Raw genomic sequence first — 18,841 nt, forward strand, 5'->3', positions numbered from 1 at the left:
TGCCTCTGGCGTTCTCCCCCGCGCTCCCCCCCATATAAAACTGCAGAGAAGACCACGACGCTGATTGCAGATGCAGCTCTTCCTGCCACCCCCACCTACTTTTTCTGCCTCAGGAGGACCGGGATTCATCTCTGTTGTTCTGCAGGCTTTTAGAGTGTCGAGTGGTTCGGCCGGGCTCTGAATGAAGCTCTCTGCTGCACTCAGAGGGTGTGAAAGGGTATTTGCTTTCAGGGGTGGGAGGGCCCACCAAGGCTGATACGGAGGTAAAAAAGCAAAAAGAAAGGGGGCTGCACCAAAACAAAACGGGAGACAAGAAGCAACGATTGGTGCAAAGGAGCGAAATGTAATAAAGTACCCCTACGCATTTCACAGAAGCTCCCTTAAGGGGATCCAGTCCTTGCTCGAGCGTCCCATGTTTTATTGCTTGCGTAGGATATGAGCAGAGAATAGATCTCCCTGAGGAAGCTTGTGTGAAACGCATAGGGTACTTTATATGATACAGAAGTGACTGAGGCTGCATTCCGAAGAACTCTTTTTCCTGGGAGTAAGCCCCCACTGAATAAAATGGTACTTTGGAGTTAGCCTGTTTTAAGAGTGCTCTGGACACAACTTCCTGTCTCCATTGGATCTGGGTAGTTTGCTTGTCCTTTTGCTCCCCCCCCCCCATGTTGGATCTTTGTTGATTCCCTCCCTTAAGAAATTAGGAGAGAGAGAGAGAGTAGTTTCCCACTGTTTCCTTCTGCTGCCTGGCCAGAAACCTCAGTTCTGGTTCATCCCACAGACAGAAAAGGGGTCCTGATAATACGGAAGAATTAGAAACTAGTATTTGGGACACTGGATTATTGGGGAACGGGTTAATTTAAGCCCATCTTTTGAGAAACGGAGGTTTATTGCTGGTCTTAGCAGACCTGTTGAGGGCTGAACCTGCCTTTCAGATAGCTAAAAGTGGGGGGAAGAGACATTGACAGGGCTTTTGATGAGGTTGGAAAGATTCCTGCGGGCTTTTATGCCAAACAGCCTGAGATTGGTGCCGCTTTCTTAAGGAATCCTGCCCTCTTTACAATTAATTATGTCAGTGTATTGAATGGTATATTCTGGTGTGTCTTGTTATAACAGTTTGGGATGTGTAGCAGACAAAGGGGGGTGTGGTTTTGAAAAAACACTCCCTCTATGCGCTCTTGAAAGAACCGCATGAGCACAGATGGTATACTTTTTTTTTATTTCCACGTCACCTTTCAAATACTTACAAGGAAGGTTATATAGTGTCACAAAACAGTCTTTGTCTCCCCCCCCCCCCGTTTTCCCAAGCTTGCCTGAGGGGGGGAAACAGACCTGTGATTGGAGTATAGAAGAGGTAATCTTGTAAACATGCCATTCACGTGGAAGAAATTCTTCAAGTGAACCTGGCTTAATTCCCCACCCCCTACCCCCCCAGCACAACACACACAAAGGATCGGTAGAGTTCTTCCCGACTGTAATAAAATCTAAATTGGAAAGTTTTCACATTTTCACTTTACAAAACGTTCTGGAAAGGAGATACTGGTCAGGCGACACCTGGTCCCAAGGGAAAGTGGGCTTATGAGCTGCACGGTTTTCTCGGTACGCTGAAACTGAGCAGCTGGCTTAATTATAAACACACGCACCCCTTTAACTGCTTTCCTTGTGGAGTGGGAAATGGAAGTTAAGTGAAACAGGAAAGCAACTAATACTATTTACACGGGGACTGGCTTTTTCTGTAGGAGCCGGCAGTGATTGCTGGGTGTTGGGAAGTCTGAGCGGAGCTTGAGAATGCAGGACCACCCAAGAAAGTGGGGCAGCTGCCCCCCCCCCCCCCGGTCCCTTGGGCCAGGCTGGAGGGCTGCAACTCTTCCATTTCAATTTAGAGCGGAGAGATTTGTTGGAATTTTAACAGAAGTACCACTGACTTCACCGAGGCAGCATCGTGAGGGGGTTGGTTTTCTCACTGTATGAAGCACGGTGCCTCCTACACCAGGGATTCCCCAACCTTTTTTGAGCCACCAGGCATCGTTGGGAGAGCCTGACGTAAAACAGCTGCCACGGGAGGCGGAGCCAACCATAAAATGGCCATCGCAATCACACTGAAGATCCTTGTGTTGTGGTTGGTGGCTGCTGCCAAAGCAATGGTCTTTAAAAATCTGCACTGCCGTGAGCCAGATAAGAGCCCTCAAGGGGCCGGATCTAGCCCATGGGTCGTATGTTTGACACCCCTGATACAGGATGTAGAGCAGTCTCCCCCGCCCCCATGCCGAACCCAGCAGAGACGTCAGGGAGTAAACGTCATCCTGCATGCAAAAGCCTGTGGACTGTGGTCCCATCCCCCTCTTCCACCTGCACCAAGCCCACGTTCTCGAGACCCACTCCCTCTTTAGGGCCAGGCTAGCAGAGTGGCTTGTCACCATAACGTGCAGGGAACAGAAAGTACCTCCCCTTTCCTGCACTTTCTGCTTGATCTTGTGCAAAGTAGGCATTTTAGAACATCTTCCCTGATGGAGAAACAGACAAAGAATTGGAGCCGGGGGCAGCTTGCATATCTTGGATGTAGAAAAAGGCTGATGCAGAAAGGAAGTACGTGTCACCCGTACTTCCTCTCCTCGCATTATCTTCATTACTGTAATGCAGTTGGCAGGAGGTATTCCCATCCCTGAAGCTGTAGATTATGCCCCTACCACCGCCCCCTTTCTTATGACAGCAGCCTTCTGATTTAGCAATTTCCAATTAAAGATGCTTTGCTAGCCATGTACGGCCTCTTTTCCCTTGATAGTTTCCCATCTGCAATGTCCAGGAAGTGCTCGGCGTGAAAGTCTATGGCACAGACTCGCAGCTATAGCAGCGGTTGTCTCGGACTCGGAGCAAAGGCTCAGGACGGCACGCCACCCCCAGTTCCATCTTCGTTGTAAAGCACCAATCCGTGGATTCTGGCAGTGACCGGAAGAAGACGGGAAGGCCTCGATGTGAGCATCTCAGCTGCAGGGCACAGTGTAGGAATCTGGCTCAGTTTGATGCTGGTCTTCCAAGTCACCCCTTGGCAGGGGCATGTGCTCCCACACCGTGTCCCTGAAGGCTGGGGCCTCCCAGCATTGAAGCTGGGCTCATCTGAGCCAAGGGAGCTGAGGTTCGGACATAACGGAGCCTCTCTTGGTCAATGGTGGAGGCATCCCGTTCTCGCGGCGGAAGCAGTCTTCTTTGATGAAAGGGTAAATGCCCATCTGTGCCCAGACCGCTAGTCAGGGGAAGGGGCCGCACAAAGGTTAGGGCACGCACGGGGCAAAGGCGGAAGAGACAGGCAGGGAAGAGGATGGTCAAGGTTGTGGAAGCCGCTGCGGCCCTCAGAGGGAAAGAAAGCCAGCCAGACAGAGCAGGCATGCTGGCAGGCACGCCAGGTGCCAGGGCTGCGCTCCGGACGTCCACGCCCGGTAGTAGTAGCTGCCCTCCCCTGTGCCGTTGCCAGAGTAGACCTCAGCGTTGTCTGGGCCGCCCTCCCCAGCCAGCCTCATCCTGGCGGCTGCAGCAACCGATGCGCCTGCTGCTGCCCCCCCTGCTGCTGCGGCTGCCACTCTCAGCGAGCCCCCAGAGGAGCTGTAGCGGGCAGAATACTTGGACCGTCGAGTGCTGCCCCGGGCACTGCCCCTGGCCGCCCCTCGGGCCCCGCCCCGCCCTCCTTTGGCGTTGGCGTCCTCAGAGAAGAAGAAGGCCAGCAGGATGAGAGTCCAGAAGACGGCCGTGCGCCATTTCATCGTCCCAGCCAAGAGTGGGCCCTGTCTGCAAGGAAATGGGAACAGAGCGGCCATCAACACCATGGAGAGAAGCACAAAGGGGAGCCGGCGTGGGGTGGCGCTGTAAGCACCAGGCTAGAATCTGGGAGACCCAGGTTCCCATCCCCGCCCCCCCCCCCCACGGGAGCTTGCTGGGAGACCTTGGGCAAGCCGCAAGGGGAGGGGCCGTGGCTCAATGGCAGAGCATCTGCTTGGCACGCAGAAGGTCCCTGGTTCAATCCCCAGCGTCTCTGGCGAGAATTTTGATATTAAACATTGGTTTGGCTTAAGAAGAACCAATTTTATTAAATCTGTAGTTTATTAATCTGTAGCTTAGAAGCCATATGAAGACCTGACTTTTAGCTGACCCCAGCTCCAATTAGGATCCTGAGCTAAAGGGCATAGGAGATTACATTACTTGGAGTTGTTAAGAAGAAAACAACACTGTTTAGGAAAATATATAAGACAGAACTTAAGAAACCCACACAATTGACACATCAACAACAATTATCAGAGCGCTCTGAGGTCGTTCAAAAGAAAAGACAGGAAAAGGCCACCACCAGTTGGGGAGCCTAGTCTCTCCTTGGGCTAGTCACAATAAACTGCATGTTTTACTGTTACATGTCTAATGTGATGTTTAAAGAGTATCTGTGTGAAAGGTCTGTCTTTCCTGTCACATTCTCTTGTCCTCGCTTTTGTCCAGGCAGAGAAATTCCAATTATAAAAAGAACTGAGAAAAGGGAGAAGCAGGGGAAATTCTCCCATCAGTCTCCAGTGAAAAGTGATGTGGAAGACCCAAGAGAGCTGCTACCAGTTTTAGTAGACAGTGCTGACCTTGAGAGACAGAGGGTATAATTCAGTACAAGGAAGAAGAGCTGGTTTTTATACGCCGTAAGCCCCTCCCCACAGCAGACACCCTGTGAGGTAGGTGGGGCTATGAGAGCTCTAAGAGAGCTGTGACTAGCTCAAGGGCACCCAGCCGGCTTCATGTGGAGGAGTGGGGAAACCAACCTGGTTCCCCAGATTAGAGGCCGCCGCTCCTAACCACTGCTCTTAACCACTACACCACGCTGGCTCTCAAAGGCTGCTTTGTGTGTTCACACCCTCTCAGCCTAACCCACCTCATCGAGATGGTTGCCAGCTCTGGGTTGGGGAAGACCTGGAGGTTTTTTTTGGGGGGGGGGGAGCCTGGGGAGGGCTGGGTTTGGGAGGCGAGGGGCTTCAATGCCCTAGAGCCCAATGGCCAAAGCGGCCGTTTTCCCTCCAGGGGGACGGACCCCTGCCGCCGGGAGATGAGCGGCAACCGCGGGAGATCTCCCGCCCCCGCCCGGGGGCTGGCAACCCGGACGGGACCCCCGGGCCGCGCGTTCCAAGAGAGCAGGCGCCGGCCGGGAGCGCCGAGCCGGGCGCGCCTGGGCGCTAAGCCGGCCGGCTGGCCGCCCCCGGGAAGGACGACCAGGCTCTGGGGGAGGCAGGGCAGGGCAGGGCGGAGGCCGTGGGGCAGCGCCGGCAGGCCGGGGCCCCCCCGGGGCCGATGCTCGGCCGGCTGGCCAGACACCGCACCGGGACCCTCCCGGGCACCACCGGAGCGCAAAGCCAGGGCTCCCCAAAGCGGACCCCGGCGCGCAATCGGGGGCAGCCGGGACCCAGAGCTGGGGGGACGGAGGGTGGGGGGCACCCCCAGGGCGGGAGGGGAGGGCAGGGGGCGGCCGGACCCGCCGCGCGCCCCGGCGGCCCTTGGAGAGGGAGGCGCTCCCGCCGCGCGCGGCGGGAGCGCCTCCCTCTCCAAGGGCCGCCGGGGCGCGCGGCGGGTCCGGCCGCCCCACCGCCCCCTGCCCTGGGGGTGACCCACCGACAGCCCTCCCCTCCCTCCCTGGGCCGCGGGAGGGCCGGAGAGAGCCGGCCCGCCTCCCCTCCCCTCCCCTCCCCTCCCCTCCCCGCGGCAGGACGCACCTGCGGCGCTGGATGCTGCTGGCTTGGCGCGGGCGTCCGGGCGCGGCGGCGGCGGCGAGCCTCTCCGGGGCGCGCCTGGGCAGGCTCAGTGCCGCCCCCCTCCCACGCCAAACCCCCCCCCCCAGGGGCTTCCGGCGCTTCTCCGCTGCAGCGGCACGAGGGGCCACCCCCCGCCAGGCCCGGGTTGGTGGGTCGGAGGCACCCGATGGCACCGGGGGAGGGGGCAGAGATCGGCGGGCGCAGGCCGACGCAGGGGCCGAGGTGTCGGGCGAGGACCTGGTCCAGCCCTCTGCTCACACGGGAGCTGAGCAGGGGCCTCCAGGAAGCCCCCACCCCGCCCCGAACAAGAGGACTGCAGCAGCCCCCTCCTGCCTGTGTTCCTTTACAGCACCTCGTAGAATAGGCCTGCTCCTCTGATCCTGGAGAGAATAGGTGTGCATCGTAAGGATATAAGGAAAGCCCTGCTGGGTCAGACCCAGGCCCATCCCGTCCAGCCGTCTGTTCCCCCAGGGGCCTCCAGGAAGCCCCCAAGCAAGACGGCTGCGGCAGCACCCTCCTGCCTGTGCGCCGCAGCACCTAAGAGAATAGGTCCGTTGACAAGAACGCCAGCAAAGCCCTAATGTGAGCACTTGTCCCCGTGGTCATCCCACAAACAGCATCCGCAGACGAGGAGTCCAAACGAGAGCTGATTTATTGGAAAACATACAGGTAGGCAGAGCTTACAGGTACAGTGGCACGAATGGCGATTGGGAGCACAGTGCAGGCCTATAAGGAAAAGTATTAGTCACAACAGGTCAAGGCGGCCCCCCTTTTACCGAGGAGCCGTTCCCACGGGAGATAGCGCTGCTGGAACAGGAATTCAGCAGTTAGCAAGTTCGACCTTGAGAGGCACCTGGTGGAATCGAAACCAAAACAGTCACAGTCTGACAGGCTGCTGAGAGCAGTGGAAAGCAGGCCTGACACCTTCTGGATCAGACCCAGGCCCATCAGATCCCAACCATCCGTTCAACCAGGTGCCTCTAGGAAGCCCCCAAACAAGACAACGGCAGCGTCATTCTCCTGCCTGGGTTAAGAACAAAAGAAAAGCCCTGCTGGATCATCAAGTCCAGCAGTCTGTTCACACAGGGGCCAACCAGGGGCCTCTAGGAAGCCCCCAAACAAGAGGACGGCAGCAGCATTGTCCTGCCTGTCTTTCACAGCACCTTATGTAATAGGCCTGCTCCTCTGATCCCAGACAGAGTAGGTATGCATCATAAGAACATAAGAAAGGCCCTGCTGGATCAGACCAAGGCCCAGAAAGTCCAGCAGTCCGTTCACACAGTGGCCAACCAGGGGCCTCTAGGGGCCCCAAACAAGACAACTGCAGCAGCACCATCCCGCCTGTGTTCCACAGCGCCTCATGTAATGGCTCGCTGGGTGACCTTGGGCCAGTCACACACTCTCAGTCCTGACTAATATTTGTCAGGGATGCTCTAGGCCAGGGGTGTCAAATATAAGGCCCACAGGCAGGATCCATTCCCTCAAGAGCTTTTATCCGGCCTGCAAGGCAGCTGCCACCGCCACCCCCGTCCCGATCTGGGCTGGCGAGGCATGGCCCAGCCCAACCAAGTGACATTTATGTCGTATCCAGCCTTCGCAACAAATGAGTTGACACCCCTGGTCTAAAGAAATCAGCCCCGGCCACCTGTGTCCAGGTGTCAGGCTGGGACCACAGATGGACTGCTTCTGCACAGCCATTTTCTCCCCCCCCCCCCAAACTGGGCCCTGAACATCTGCCTATTGCCAGCATAAAACCAACAATGTGCTTCTGGTGTGTGTGTGCGTGGAGGAAATCCTCACCAGGCCATTGTGGGCTGGCTGAATAATAATGGGGGGAGTCAGGTACTAAATGTGCAAGATAATTTATCAGCTGGTTCCCAACTTATGGTATGGAATAATATCCAATTCAGACATTCAGAATGCCAATTCAGGTACAATATTGTAATACCTTATTCAGAAGTATATATAGTTTTGCAAAATTTTAAAAATAATTTGATTTGTTTTCTGTAATTTTGTTAGAAAGAAGTTTGAGAATGTTCTGAGTCTCTATGAAACAAGTGAGACCCAGTGGCTGCTTAACACAGAATTAACCTGCTACATGAAGGAGGGAACTTGCTGCACAATAATACATGAAGAAATGCTGCATGAAAGAAAGAAAAAGCAATATAGCCTCCATTTATTTTTTATTTAGTCTGGAGTAAAAGGTGTTAATTTGTACCTTTGTTACTACTGAACTGATTTTCACATATACAAATACATGAAAACGTTATGAATCTTGAATATAATTTCATACCATAAGTTGGGTACCAGTTGATAAATTGTGGGCTCGCTGACAAGTCGGGCGGCTGTCTCCTTAGCGCACTCTACGGCCGGCCGGCGAGCTGATCCACTTGGGGGAGACCCATTCGCGCAGGCCCTGTTCAGCACATGTGTGAGAAGAAAACATCTGCACACGCTGAAAAAGAAGAAGAGTTGGCTTTTGTATACCGACTTGGTATCTGAAGAAGGGAGCTGTGGCTCACGAAAGGTCACACCCTGCCAGAAAATTGTGTTGGTCTTTAAGGGGCTACAGGACTCCTACTCTTTTCTACTGTTATTAGTTGAAATCCAGCAGTCTATAGTTGAGTTGGGTATTTTTATATGCCGACTTTGGGCGAAAACGCACGGTCGCTTGGGCCTCCTTTCTTCCCTGTTCCAGGCAGGATCCAGCCAGGATCGAACGCACGTCCGTGCGTTCGATCCTGGCTGGATCCTGGCTGGAAGAGGGAAGAAAGGAGGCTCAAGCGACCGTGCGTTTTCGCCCTTTCTCTACCACTTAAGGGAGACTCAACCCGGCTTAGAGGCAACCTCCCCCTCCCCACGACAGACACCCTGCGAGGCAGGTGGGGCTGAGAGAGCTGTGACCGAACCAAGGTCACCCAGCCGGCTTCGTGCGGGGAGACGAATCCGGTCCCCCAGGTAGGCGCCTGCCGCTCAGGCGGAGGAGGGGCGGGGAATCGAGCCCGCGACCCCAGATCAGAGCCCCCCGCCCCAAACCACGCATGCTTTCACGCATGCTGAAGAATGCACGCGCTCCCCACCCGCTTGAACGATCCTTTTGCAAGGGGATTTTGCAGTTTCGCACCGTCAAATCCAGCTGCAAAGAGCACTGGGGAGCGGATTGAAAGCGCATGGCCGTGGAAGCGCCCCATGGCTTTGCTGCTGACCCGGGCAAGACCCGCCGTGTTTTTTCTCCAGGCTGTTGGCAACCCCCCAGCCCCGCTTTGCAAAACAACCCCGGGCCGAGCTTTTGGTTGGGTTTGCATTGCAAGGCGCTCCGAACACGGGAAGCCCCCCCCCCGCGCGCACGTGAGAACAGCGCCCCCGCAGGGCCTGCCCCCTCCCGGGAGAGGCGGGGAAGGGGCGAGGCCTGCGGAAGGGCAGCCCCGTCCCCCCTCCGCCAGCATGGCCGCCGCCATCGCCGCCCTCTCTCGCCGCCTTGCCTGGGCCGCCGCCGCCGCCCGGCCTCCCAGCCGCTTCCTGGCCGCGGGTGAGCGCGGAGGGGGAGGCCGAACGTGGGAAGCGGCGCGCACGCCTGCAAAACGCGTGCAAGGGGTTGCGCGTCACGGGTGGCGTGGGGGGGGGGTTAGAGGAGGCGAGGCGCCCTTCCCCCGCCTTCTGTGCATTCTCAGAGGAGGGCGGGTTGGCACACCCGCGCCGACACTGGGGTGGGGTGGGGGGCACGCACGGGGCCAGTGGTGGCCTGGGGGGCCTGGAGAGGTCTGCGCGCGCCCCCAGCCCTTGGAGAGGGCGTTTGCGAAATCGGTGGCACGCGGTGCGGGAGGCTATCACCTGGGGGCTAGGCACAGGTCGTGTGCAGAGGAACTCAATTCTGCTATGAGATTTATTGTAAAGGAAGGGCAGCCAAAGGTTGTGTGCAAAGAAACTCCACTATACCTTGAAATATATTTATTATAAAGCACTCCTGCAGATATGAAAAACAAGCCCATTTGGCAGGTAGCTTTAGACCACTGGTTCCCAACCGGGGGTCCGTGGACCCCCAGGGGTCCGTGAGAACGAAATTAAGGTCCGTGAAACAAAGTTATAAACCCATAATAAATTAATATTTTCAATTAAAAGTCCTCTCTTATAAAAATATAAACTCAACTGTTATTCTAAGTTTAATGTTTAACTGACAGTTATGATTAAAGTTTATTTTCACATTCCCGGAATTTTTATTTTGAATCTTGGGGTCCCTGCACCGAACAAAAAAGTCCTAGTGGTCCCTGGTCAAAAAAAGGTTGGGAACCAGTGCTTTAGACGATCAACCTTGTATTTGTTGCCATAGAGTGAAAGGGGAGCTCCTGCTGTTAACCGCTGCACCACGCTGGCTCTCAAGAGCAGTGGTTTGGAGCAGTGGACTCTAATCTGGAGAACCGGGTTCAATTCCCCACTCCTCCACATGAAGCCGGCTGGGTGATCTTGGGCTAGTCACACTCTCTCAGCCCCACCTACCCTCACAGGGTGCCTGTTGTGCAGGGGGGAAGGGAAGGTGACTGTAAGCCGGTTTGATTCTCCCTTAAGTGATAAAGTCAGCATATAAAAGCCAACTCTTCTTCTTTTTCCAAAAATGAAACCCAGAAATTATCGCTAAAGCTTTTATTGTGAAACTGATTATACAAGGAGAGGGCAGCCACCCACTCAAACAAACAGGAAAACAAAATGCTTCATGTTAAAAGTTAACTTTTGTCCCAGCAAAGATGACCAACTTTCTAGCTGCCCGCTCCTGGGTCTGATGTCCAAAAATTCATTGGGCAAAATGTTTCCCTGGTAACTCTATCTCTAATCCAGGAGTCATTTCCGCTGCTAAATGTCAGACGTACAAACAGCACGGTGAAGAGACGGGATTTGGGGTCCGTTTGTTGGCTCTCCCACCAGAGCCAGGGCCTTTTCCGTCGTGGCTCCAGCTCTGTGGAATGGGCTCCTTGAAGAAGTGAGGGGGAGCTTCCCTGGAGTTCTTCAGGAGCCTCTGTGAGGCCTGCCTGCTTGCCAGGACTTATGTGGGGGTTGAATAGCAGGCATCATGGGAGGGGGGGGGGCAGGAGAAGAGATTTGAGGGTTAGCTGTTTTATTTTTTTTTATTTTTTTGGTTTTTAACTGAAGATGCTTCAACTGCTGTAAGCTGCCTTGAACCACGAGGAAAGGAGGAATACAGTGTTTTAAATAAATAAATACATATAAATAAATGTTAGCAGGGTTGTTTGTGGACATTTCCAGGCCTTCGAAGAGGCCTTATTTGCACAGCAAAGCTGAATATTATTCGGGGCTGGGGCTTCTTGGTCCCAGCTTAATGAAAAGAATAGGGGCCATTTTTTTTAAAAGCAGGAAGCAATTGATGGTTTCTCCTTAGCAGGTGTTCAGTTCCAGTACATAGTGGTGGCAAAGAAGGGAGCCAAGCAGGACGTGGGGTTGATCCAGCTGAATCGTCCCAAGGCCCTGAACGCGCTCTGTGATGGCCTGATGAGAGAAATCAACCAGGCCCTGGACTCTTTGGAGCAGGACCCTCAGGTGGGGGCCATTGTCATCACGGGCAACGAGAAAGCCTTTGCAGGTAGGAGGGGGAGCCGCCGTCTTGGACCCTGAACCAGCAGGATTGTTTCTGGTCCCTGGTTCCGGAGGCAAGGGGGGGACGGGGCGTGGGGGTGGGGGTGGCTGTGTTGGGCAACTGACATTCTTTTTTCCTGGCCTGTGTCACGGTGTGGCAAAGAGATTCCTGATCCAGGATCTGACTTCAGGTTGGGGTGATGAGTTTGAGGAAAAGGGACAGGAGAAGAAGAGGAGGAGGTGGTTTTTATACCCCACTTTTCTCTACCTTTAAGGAGTCTCAAACCGGCTTACAATCGCCTTCCCTTCCCCTCTGCACAACAGACACCTTGTGAGGTAGGTGGGGCTGAGAGAGTTGGGAGTGAACTGTGACTAGCCCAAGGTCACCCTGCAGGCTTCATGTGGAGGAGCAAGGAATCGAACCCAGTTCTCCAGATTAGAGTCCATTGCTCTTAACTACTACACCATGCTGGCTCTTTTAACAGCAGGACTGTTAAAGAGGACAGCGCAACTTATTCCTGATGCGTGTGAGGGTGCGTTCTTCTGAAGAAGCTCATGCGCTTCCCCAAAAACTGCCTCTGGAGAGCTGAATCCTGCCACCGATCTGAGCTTTGGGATGCTCTCTGATGCTGCTGGGAACCCGGAAAGAGAGCATGGGAACATCAGAAAAGCCCCGCTGGATCAGACCGAGGCCTATCAAGTCCAGCTGTCTGTTCACACAGTGGCCAACCAGGTGCCTCTAGGAAGCCAACAAACAAGACGGCTGCAGCAGCATTTATCCTGCCTCTGTTAAGAACATCAGAAAAGCCCTGCTGGATCAGACCCATAGAGTCCAGCATCCTGCCTGTGTCCCCCAGTTCCTTGCCTTTCCAGAGGGCAGCGCCCTTTCCTACGGCTCTTTTCCACGGGTCTGCTCCAGCATGGGCGAAAAGCAGACCGGAGCTATTTGAGACTTTTTTATGTTGTGTGTCCTGATCCACTTTTTTCTCTTTGTGTGACATCTCAGAGCGGTTCCTCAGTGGAAGAGGCTTCCTCTGGAGGTGGTGGGCTCTCCTTCCCTGAAGGTTTTGAAGCAGAGGCTAGATGGCCATCTGTCAGCAATGCTGATACTGTGAACTTAGGCAGATCACGAGAGGGAGGGCAGGAAGGGTTGCGTCAGTGCTTGGCTCTCGTGGCCCTTTCTTACATGCCCAGGGCAGTGCCGATTGCCACTTTGGGGTCAGGAAGCAATTTTCCTCCAGGCCAGATTGGCCAGGGATCCTGGAGGGTTGTTGTTGTTTTTTTGCCTTTTTCTGGGAGAATAGAACAGGGGTCACGGAGGATGTGGGGAGGAGGTAGTTGTGAATTTCCTGCATTGTGCAGGGGGTTGGACTAGATGACCCCTGGTGGTCCCTTCAAACTCTGTGATTCTATCATAACACCAAGCTTGAAGAGCTCTCCTCTCCCATAGCTGGAGCAGATATCAAAGAGATGCAAGAGCGGGACTTTCAAGGGTGCTACAGAGGGAACTTCTTAACTCACTGGAACAGAGTCGCTACCACCCAGAAGCCGGTCATCGCCGCCGTGAACGGATACGCTGTGAGTTTTTGGTGCGGTCTTCTTTCTGCCCGACCTTAGCCTGCAATTAAGAATATTTCTTCTTTGAAATTCCTCTGTCTTACAGTCAGAGGTGTGGCGGTTGTTTTTGTGCGTGGTTCCAAAAACAAGCAGGTGAAGAGTGGCTGGGCCCTTCCTCACAGAGATGGGGTTCTGTGGTACCCTTTGTACTTTCAGAGTTGATCTGCCTGTCCGTCATGTATAGAGGGAGCAGATGTGGGCCCGTGCATGTGGGAAGTTCTTACAGTGGGAAGTTCTTACAGTAGGTGGCCTGCCTCCCTGCTGGGACAGTCCATTAGGAAGGCTGTGGCTCAGTGGCATGCAGAAGGTCCCTGGTTCAATCCCCGGCATTCCCAGTTAAAGGGACCAGGCAAGTAGGTGATGTGAAAGACCCCTGCCTGAGACCCCAGAGAGCCGCTGCCGGTCTGAGTAGACAATACTGTCTTTGATGGACCAAGGGTCTGATTTAGTACAGCTTCATGTGTTCATGTGTTATCTTATGCACAGTTATCTCATGCCCTCTGGTTCTGCAAATGAGTTCTGCAAAGAAGGGTGGGCTGGGGAGGCCCTGATCTGATCCAGCAAGTACTTCTTCTGTTCCTATTGTGGATTGCTTTCCACAGATGACATATTTAAGATGAAGAAGTGTCAGTCTTTAAAGGCCAATGCTCTCTACCTTTTTATTATGGAGAATCAAACCGGCTTACAATCTCCTTCCCTTCCTCTCCCCACAACAGGCACTTTCGGAGGTAGGTGGGGCTGAGAGAACTCTAAGAGAGCTGTGACTAGCCCTAGGTCCCCCAGCTGGCTTCATGTGGAAACCAACCTGGTTCACAAGATTAGAGTCCGCCGCTTATGTGGAGGGGAGGGGAATCAAACCCAGTTCTCCAGATTAGAGTCCGCCGCTCATATGGAGGAGTGGGGAATCGAACCCGGTTCTCCAGATCAGAGTTTGCCACTTATGTGGAGGGGAGGGGAATCAAACCCAGTTCTCCAGATTACAGTCTGCCGCTCCTAACCACTATGCCACGCTGGCGCCAAGCCCTGTTGTACTCCTGGGGACACCCCTGGGAGCAAGATAAGGCTTTCGTTTAGACAGGAGCCAAGGAACAGAAACGGGAGGAGGAAGGCAGGGAGGCCTTGTCCTTCACCCAAGCTTACTTGGATCCTGATCCGTAGGTTACTACCGCTGCCATCTTGACTTCCTCGCTGGGAATTTCTGCAGAGAGGATGGTGATGTCTTCGTCTCATCTTTCCAGCCCATCTCTCTGAGGCATGATCTGCCTGCGAACGAGAAGGGGGAATCGTGCCGCTATTAACATTTGCTTTAATTGTCCCACAGCTGGGAGGTGGCTGTGAGCTTGCTATGATGTGCGACATCATTTACGCTGGGGAGAAAGCGCAGTTTGGTCAACCGGAGATCCTTCTGGGAACCATTCCAGGTAACGCCCTTCTGGGGGAAGTAATCGGGGTTACTGGTACCCATTCGATTTCTCATTTTGAAATCAAGCACCCCTCCTTTTTTATTTTTAAGACGTTCGTTCCAGATATGAGACGGACGACGTCTGTGCCAGGGCTGGGTGACCTTGGGCTAGTCACAGTTCTCTCCGAACTCTCTCAGCCCCACCTTCCTCTCAAGGTGTCTTGTGGGGAGAGGGAGGGAAGGTGATTCTAAGCCGGTTTGAGGCTCCTTAAAGGTAGAGAAAAGGCAGGATATAAAAACCAACTCTTCTTCTGTATCTGGGCAGGGGGTGGTGATGCAGGCTGGCAGGAAGCCTTTGAGAGCCTTTGAGTGCCGCCATTAGCAGCCTAGAGGCAAAGCCGTTGTCCTTGCCACTGTGCGGGGCGCCTCTTGGCTTCTGTCCCTGCCGGCTCTCCCTCTAGCTCCTGGTGCACACAGCCCTTTGCAGGCAACTCTTCACAGCCGTCTCCGCATTCATCTCGCGCAGGTGCTGGTGGAACCCAGAGGCTGACCAGGGCGGTGGGGAAGTCGCTGGCTATGGAGATGGTCCTGACCGGGGAGCGCATCTCCGCTCAGGAGGCCAAGCAGGCAGGTAATACGGGCTGTTCGTCTCTCATCCCGCTTCCCGCGAGTTCGAAAGGGGCAGGAGGCTAGAGCGAAGGAAGTCCCTTTGTGGGGCGCCCTTCCGCAGGCTGAGCTCCAATCCCGTCACAATCAGAGCACTTCAGGAGTGGTGGGGGGCGCGTCAGCTGAGCACGGGTTGTGTCCCTCTTAGATTGGAACCCAACCTGTTGGTTTCTGTGGCCGGCGAAACGCAGAGAGCTTCTGGGGTGTGTGGCTCTTTGGCCCAGCTGCCGCTGCCCATTCTATGTGTGAAGATGGCACGGTGGCTGGGCTTCTGAACTGGTGAGCACACGTTATGCACAATACACCTTGCCTTTCTCTTGGGTCTGGGTTGTAGGGAAGATGGGTGAGCTTTTTCTGCTTGCACATGAGCCCTTTGCATTAAGCCGCTTATGTGATAACTGGACACAACGCATAGTTAAATTGTGGAACTCCCTACCCCAGGATGTGGTGATGGCTGCCAACTTGGAAGGCTTTAAGAGGGGAGTGGACATGTTCATGGAGGAGAGGGGTATTCATGGCTACTAGTCAAAATGGATACCAGGTATGATGCATACCTATTCTCTCCAGGATCAGAGGAGCATGCCTGTTATCTTAGGTGCTGTGGAACACAGGCAGGAGAATGCCGCTGCAGTTGTCTTGCTTGTGGGCTTCCTGGAGGCACCTGGTTGGCCTCTGTGTGAGGAGACTGCTGGACTTGATGGACCTTGGTCTGATCCAGCATGGCCTTTCTTATGTTCTTATGGATACTCGTCATGATGCGTATTTATTCTCTCCAGGCTCAGAGGAGCAGGCCTATTATATTGGGTGCTTTGGAACATGGGCAGGATGCTGCTGCCGTCGTCTTGCTTGTGGGCTTCCTGGAGGCACCTGGTTGGCCACTGTGTGAACAGACGGCTGGACTTGATGGGTCTGACCCAGCAGGGTTTCTTTTATGTTCTTCTGGACCCTTTCCTTAGGCCTTGTCAGTAAAGTCTTCCCTGTGGATAAGCTGCTTGACGAAGCCATCGGCTGCGCGGAAAAGATTGCCGGGAACTCCAAGCTGGTGGTCGCCATGGCCAAAGACGCTGTGAATGCAGGTAAGCCCCCTGTGCTGGACGGTACGGAGGGGCCATTCCTAGGTTGCGAGGTTGTGCCGCAGGGCCCTGTGGGGTGACTGGTGAGACTGGGGGCGTGTGCTTGCAACAGGACCTTTCCTTCCTGCCCTCAGGCACAAGGGGAGGCGCGTCACACGTGCAGCGTTGCAGGGGGAACGAAGGGGTTGCCGTCTGTTTTGCAGCTGGCCTGTTAATCTGTTAGTCGGCCAGGGGGGCCAGAAGCATGGGAGAGAAGAGCAAGGCAATCTCCTCCAGTGCCATCTTGGGCTTAGGAAGAAAGAGGTCATTGCTATTGAGGCTGTTTTGGCTAGAACCAGTGTGGCGTAGCGGTGGTTTGGAGCGGTGGACTCTGATCTTGAGAACCGGGTTCAATTCCCCAGTCCTCCACATGAGCGGCAGAGGCTAATCTGGTGGATTTGTTTCCCTGCTTTTCCACACGAAGCCTGCTGGGTGACCTTGGAACTCTCTCAGCCCCACCTACCTCACAAGGTGCCTGTTTTGGGGAGGGGAAGGGAAGGCAATTGTAAGCCAATTTGATTCTTCCTTAAGTGGTGGAGAAAGTTGGCATATAAAAACATCCCTTCGATAACCTGCTTTGAATCCAACAACGTTAACCGTCCGCTTCTGTTTCCCAGCCTTTGAGACGACGCTCGCGGAGGGGAATAAAAGGGAGAAGATCCTCTTCCATGCTACGTTTGCAACGGTGAGTAGTTTCTGTGCCTGGAGTTTCTCACCCCTGCTCCCTTTCCCATCTTCTAAGCCGCTGGCCACTGTTTCCCTGCCTCTCTGCCATCCACACATACATCCCCGGTGGGGCGTTTCCACAGGCAGGCGTGTCCCCCCCCTCCCCAGCCCAGGGCGGCCTCACTTCCGCCTGTTCTGTGACGCTTCCTGCTTGCCTGTTTCAGGACGACCGGAAGGAAGGCATGAGCGCCTTTGTGGAGAAGAGAAAGGCCAGCTTTGCAGACCACTGACCAGGTCCTGCAGAAGGAAGGTGTCGGGTGCAGCGGTCATGGAGACGGGGGTGGGCTGTCGGACAACGGGCTGCCTCCTTTAAGATCATGGCTGGCCCAAGAGGCACTGAACTGCAAGAACCGCTTGCCTTTAACCTAGCTGAAAAACTGATGCGTTCTCAGGGAATCAAGAGAGAAGATGCGTCCGTTTCATAGTGTGCAGCTCCAACGATCTGTTTCTTTGGTAGGGAAATAACCAGAAATCGTGGTTGTCCTCAGTTCCCGTTAAATCAGCTTTCCAGGCACGGCCTTATCTGAAGATGCCTTTGACGGCATCGCTGTCTCGCCTCGCTTGTGCGTTTTCTTTAGTCATACACTAGTAAAAGTAGCTGAATTAAACTCAACAACAGTTTGCAGGGAGTTTTAATCTGCATTCACATGTACCTGGGAACTGGAGTGTGTTTGGAGTTTTGATCTTTATGGGTGGGGTGGTGCTTCCTTCCACCTTTGGTTTATGGGAGGGGCCCTTGGCTCAGTGGTAGAGCACCTGCGTGGCATGCAGAAGAAGAAGAGTTGGTTTTTATGCTCCGCTTTTCTCTGCCTTTAAGGAGTCTCGAACCGGCTTACAATCACCTTCCCTCCCTCTCCTCACAACAGATGCCCTGTATGGTAGGTGAGGCTGAGAGAATTTGGAGAGAACCGTGACTGGCCCAAGGTCACCCAGCTGGCTTCATGTGGAGGAGTGGGGAATCAAACTTGGTTCTCCAGATTAGAGTCCGCTGCTCATATGGAGGAGAGGGGAATCGAACCCAGTTCTCCAGATTAGAGTCCGCTGCTCACGTGGAAGAGTGAGGAATCGAACCTGGTTCTCCAGATTAGTGTCCGCTGCTCTTAACCATGCTGGCTCAACTTGTAACGCTGCAGTCCTAAGCAAGCTTCGCACCCGAAGCTCTTTGATCAGCTTGACTGCAGGTGGAGGGGTTTCATTTTGAATCCTCCTGTGAATCAAGAAAAACTCTTTGCGCATACAAACTGGGATGGGCCGTGACTCAGTGGCAGAGCCTTTGTTTGGCATGCAGAAGGCCCCAGGTTCAATCCCCGGCATCTCCAGTTAAAGGGACCAGGCAAATAGATGATGTGAAAAACCCCTGCCTGAGACCTGGAGAGCCCCTGCCGGTCTGAGTAGACAGTTCTGACTTTGATGGACTGATGGTCTGATTCAGTAGAAGGCAGCTTCATGTGTTCAAAACTGGAAACAGAAAATTCTAGAGAAATGTCAGGTTCCAAATGTCTTGCTTGCTGCAGCATGAGATGATGCAGACACCCCTTTCCCCATGAGTCATCTTTCAGTCATCCACCAAGCTTTGCACTCTCCAAGGGTGTCCTTTTGTGCAAAAGGTCTTTCACTTTGCTCCAGGACCACACGTCTGCTTGGCGTGCTGCAGGAAACACAGCAGAAAAAACACACACTGTGTGTTAAGCCAGAAAAATCATAGAGTTGGAAGGGGCCCTACTGGCCATCTAGTCCAACCCCCGCTCAATGCAGGATCATCCTAGAGCTGATTGGACACACAGAAGCGCCCATAGCCACTAAGCTCACTGCCTGTGGAGCTGATGCTGCAAGATGCTGCCCTGGGATCTTCAGGCCCCGCAGCGTTGGCTTTGCAGTTCCCCCAACTGCAGGGTTGCCCTGCCTGCTTCCTCTGCCTTTGAGAGGCAGCTGGAGCGAGCCCTGGGGTTTGTGTGTCTGTGCGTGCGTCT

General features: G+C 54.3%; 1 protein-coding gene across 1 annotated transcript; it reads left to right on the forward strand.

Moving 5' to 3' along the window:
- Window positions 1–8,954: 8,954 nt before the first annotated feature.
- ECHS1 (enoyl-CoA hydratase, short chain 1) lies at window positions 8,955–17,101 on the forward strand. The gene is made up of 8 exons (XM_056850547.1): window positions 8,955–9,294; window positions 11,158–11,355; window positions 12,799–12,926; window positions 14,287–14,386; window positions 14,894–14,998; window positions 15,990–16,109; window positions 16,763–16,830; window positions 17,036–17,101. The coding sequence occupies exons 1-8, from the start codon at window positions 8,955–8,957 to the stop codon at window positions 17,099–17,101; spliced, it is 1,125 nt and encodes a 374-aa protein (XP_056706525.1).
- Window positions 17,102–18,841: the final 1,740 nt, after the last annotated feature.

Source organism: Euleptes europaea, chromosome 5 (genome assembly GCF_029931775.1).
Source record: "Euleptes europaea isolate rEulEur1 chromosome 5, rEulEur1.hap1, whole genome shotgun sequence".
NCBI lineage: Eukaryota > Metazoa > Chordata > Lepidosauria > Squamata > Sphaerodactylidae > Euleptes > Euleptes europaea.

Bases quoted from the DNA above. Each gene is read 5' to 3' on its own strand.
- ECHS1 (XM_056850547.1), top strand. From the start codon at position 8,955: ATGGCTTTGCTGCTGACCCGGGCAAGACCCGCCGTGTTTTTTCTCCAG. The intron at 9,295-11,157 runs GTGAGCGCGGAG...TCTCCTTAGCAG, and splicing joins CAGCCGCTTCCTGGCCGCGG to GTGTTCAGTTCCAGTACATA. The intron at 16,110-16,762 runs GTAAGCCCCCTG...TCTGTTTCCCAG, and splicing joins CAAAGACGCTGTGAATGCAG to CCTTTGAGACGACGCTCGCG.